General features: G+C 43.0%; 1 protein-coding gene across 1 annotated transcript in view; it reads left to right on the forward strand.

The window, feature by feature from the left end:
- LOC113830384 (uncharacterized) overlaps positions 1-2500 on the forward strand; it is a 55362-nt gene that overhangs the window by 39627 nt on the left and 13235 nt on the right. Inside the window, exon 3 of the mRNA XM_070113981.1 lies at positions 1574-2400. Coding sequence (XP_069970082.1) covers positions 1574-2400 — 827 coding nt within the window. The remainder of the gene's footprint in view (positions 1-1573; positions 2401-2500) is intronic.

Below are 2500 nucleotides of genomic sequence, written 5' to 3' on the forward strand. Positions count from 1 at the left end.
ATGCAACAAAGGATAACGAGAGAAAGAAAAAAAAAATGAAATTTCATAGAGAAAGAAAACGGCAAAAAAAAAGACAAGACAAGACAACTTTAATAACCTCAAATGACCTTCTTTTAACCCTCTTACAAGGTCGAGGTCAAATCAAACCCTGAAAATATTTAGACTATAGACTTTTCTTAATGGAGATGTCAATTAAGATAATGATCGAATGGCTGAGATAATTACTTTGTCGTAATGAGCGTTTTCAGGCAAAGATGATGAAAGTGTCAATGATAATGATAGTAATAGTTTCAAAATGAAAGTGAATGATAGTGAGATTGATAGAATATGAGTACGATATTTTTATAAAGATGATAAAGCAATCTCATGATTAATATCGGGATTAAATTGATGGTAATAGTAATTGATACTGATAATATTAGTGATAGTAAAGATAGTATTGATAACAGAGACACTGATTTCGACTATTATGATTACTGAAGAAACTACAGTATATTTAGAAAAAATTATAACACAATATCATGATTAAATTAAGGATTCTGGTAAACGATACTGACATTATTAATAATATTATGAAAAACATTTTTTTAAGGTAAAAATATATGATTAGGATAACATACACAAAAAATCATATTTCTAACTCTTCGTATTCCTTATTCCAATGACATAAATCTGGTAAAAAAAAGAAAAAAGAAAAAAAGTGGACAAGGATATGATTAAAAATAAAACAATTAGCGACAGTAAAAAGCAAAAATAATGGACTCTGAAATATCAGAGAAAAATATTAGACCGTCTTGATAATTGGGAATAATTATGACTTTAATTAGAACATCGATGATCAAAATTTATGGGGACGTTCGTTATCATTTTCGTTAAACATGAAAACCTAATGAATTTGGTAATAAAATGATAACTGATAAACACCAACAATAATAAAAAGAGAAAGCTTCGACTCAAAAAAAAAAAAAAAAAATAATAATAATAATAAATAATAATAATAATTATAAATAAATAAAAAAAGCCAAAAATAGATAAAGAAAAAATACACAGAAATACATCAAAATCCTACACAAAACTACATAACGACAACTTGAAATACAAAAGAATTAGCACATAGCAATACAATTCAAATCTGCCTCACCGAACCACACAAAAAAATTATCTATTAAAATCCGAACAAAGGGTATACAAGCTGAACAATCGACCGTCTCTTCCAGAAATACCAAGGCCGTTCGAATATCAGTCGCTGAAACATTCATAAAACCTGGCTTGCCTTTCCGGTGAACAGAGAAACTTTTTTTCTTCCTTTCCTTTCCTTTCGCTCAAAATTAAAGAATATATATACGTGTGTGTGTCTATTTCTATATATATATGTATATATATATATATATATATATATATATATATATATATATATATATATATATATATACATGTATGTATGTACACATATTCATAACGCACAAGCAATAAAGCCTTTCCATATATCCTCATTTGTCACACACACGATTCCTCCCAACCAATCTTGGCTGTCGGCCTTTATTCTAAGACCCTGCCTCTGCCTCGCCCGCAGGAGGAGAACTACCTGCTCTCGTGCGCGCGCAGCCCGCTGCCCACCACGCCCAGGAGCACCCTCAACTACCGGGGCACGGCCACCGACCCGGGGGCGCGGGGGCCGGTGGGGGGCAGCAGCGGGGGGCGGACCAGGACCTCCAGGACGGCCTTCTCGTGGGAGCCCGAGGCCGTGGCGGGCGTGGAGCAGCCGCAGCCCCGTCAGGTGGGCGAGGACGAGGCGGTTATCCGCGCCACGACGGAGGAGAACTCGAGGCTCATCTCGGACCTGCGCGTGCCCGGGTCGCCGGCGGGCATCCGGGCACACAGGACCTCCTCGGAGTCCAGGGAGTGGAACTGCGGCGACGCCAAGTCCCCGAAGAGGAGCCCCGGCCGCGGGAAGCAGAAGGAGGAGCCCCCCGAGGACGGGCAGGGGGGCCAGCCCGAGGCGCTGGTCCGGGAGCGGAAGCCGTGGACGCTGAGGCCCCTGCGCAGCGCCAAGCACAAGAGGGACTCCCGCCCGCCGCGCAAGAGCTCCTTCAGCATCTTCATGAGAGATTCTTCGAAGGAGCAGGAGAAGAGCGCCAAGGAAAACGCCAACGCCAGCTCTCCCAAGCTCAGCAGGAGCAGTGACGTCAGCGGAGGCGGAGGCAGTGGCAGCGGCAGCGGCGGAGGCGGAGGAGGAGGCGCAGGCGGCGCAGCCCGCGGCGCCGGCCAGCAGCAGAGGGCGACGGCGGCAGAGTTCCGGTATCCGACGGTCGGGGTCCTGTCCACCAAGATCCAGGAGATCGAGGAGAAGATCCAGGAAATCCTGCACCTCGAGCCCGTCGACATCATCATGAGGGAGAAGTAAGCGCCGTGGCCTTCGCGCCAGAGGGAAATCCACACGTTTTTAAGAACCATTTACTCTCGTGATTTAGAGTAATTCTTTTTCTGATAGCGGACTGAT

Source organism: Penaeus vannamei, chromosome 35 (genome assembly GCF_042767895.1).
Source record: "Penaeus vannamei isolate JL-2024 chromosome 35, ASM4276789v1, whole genome shotgun sequence".
NCBI classification, from domain to species: Eukaryota; Metazoa; Arthropoda; class Malacostraca; order Decapoda; family Penaeidae; genus Penaeus; species Penaeus vannamei.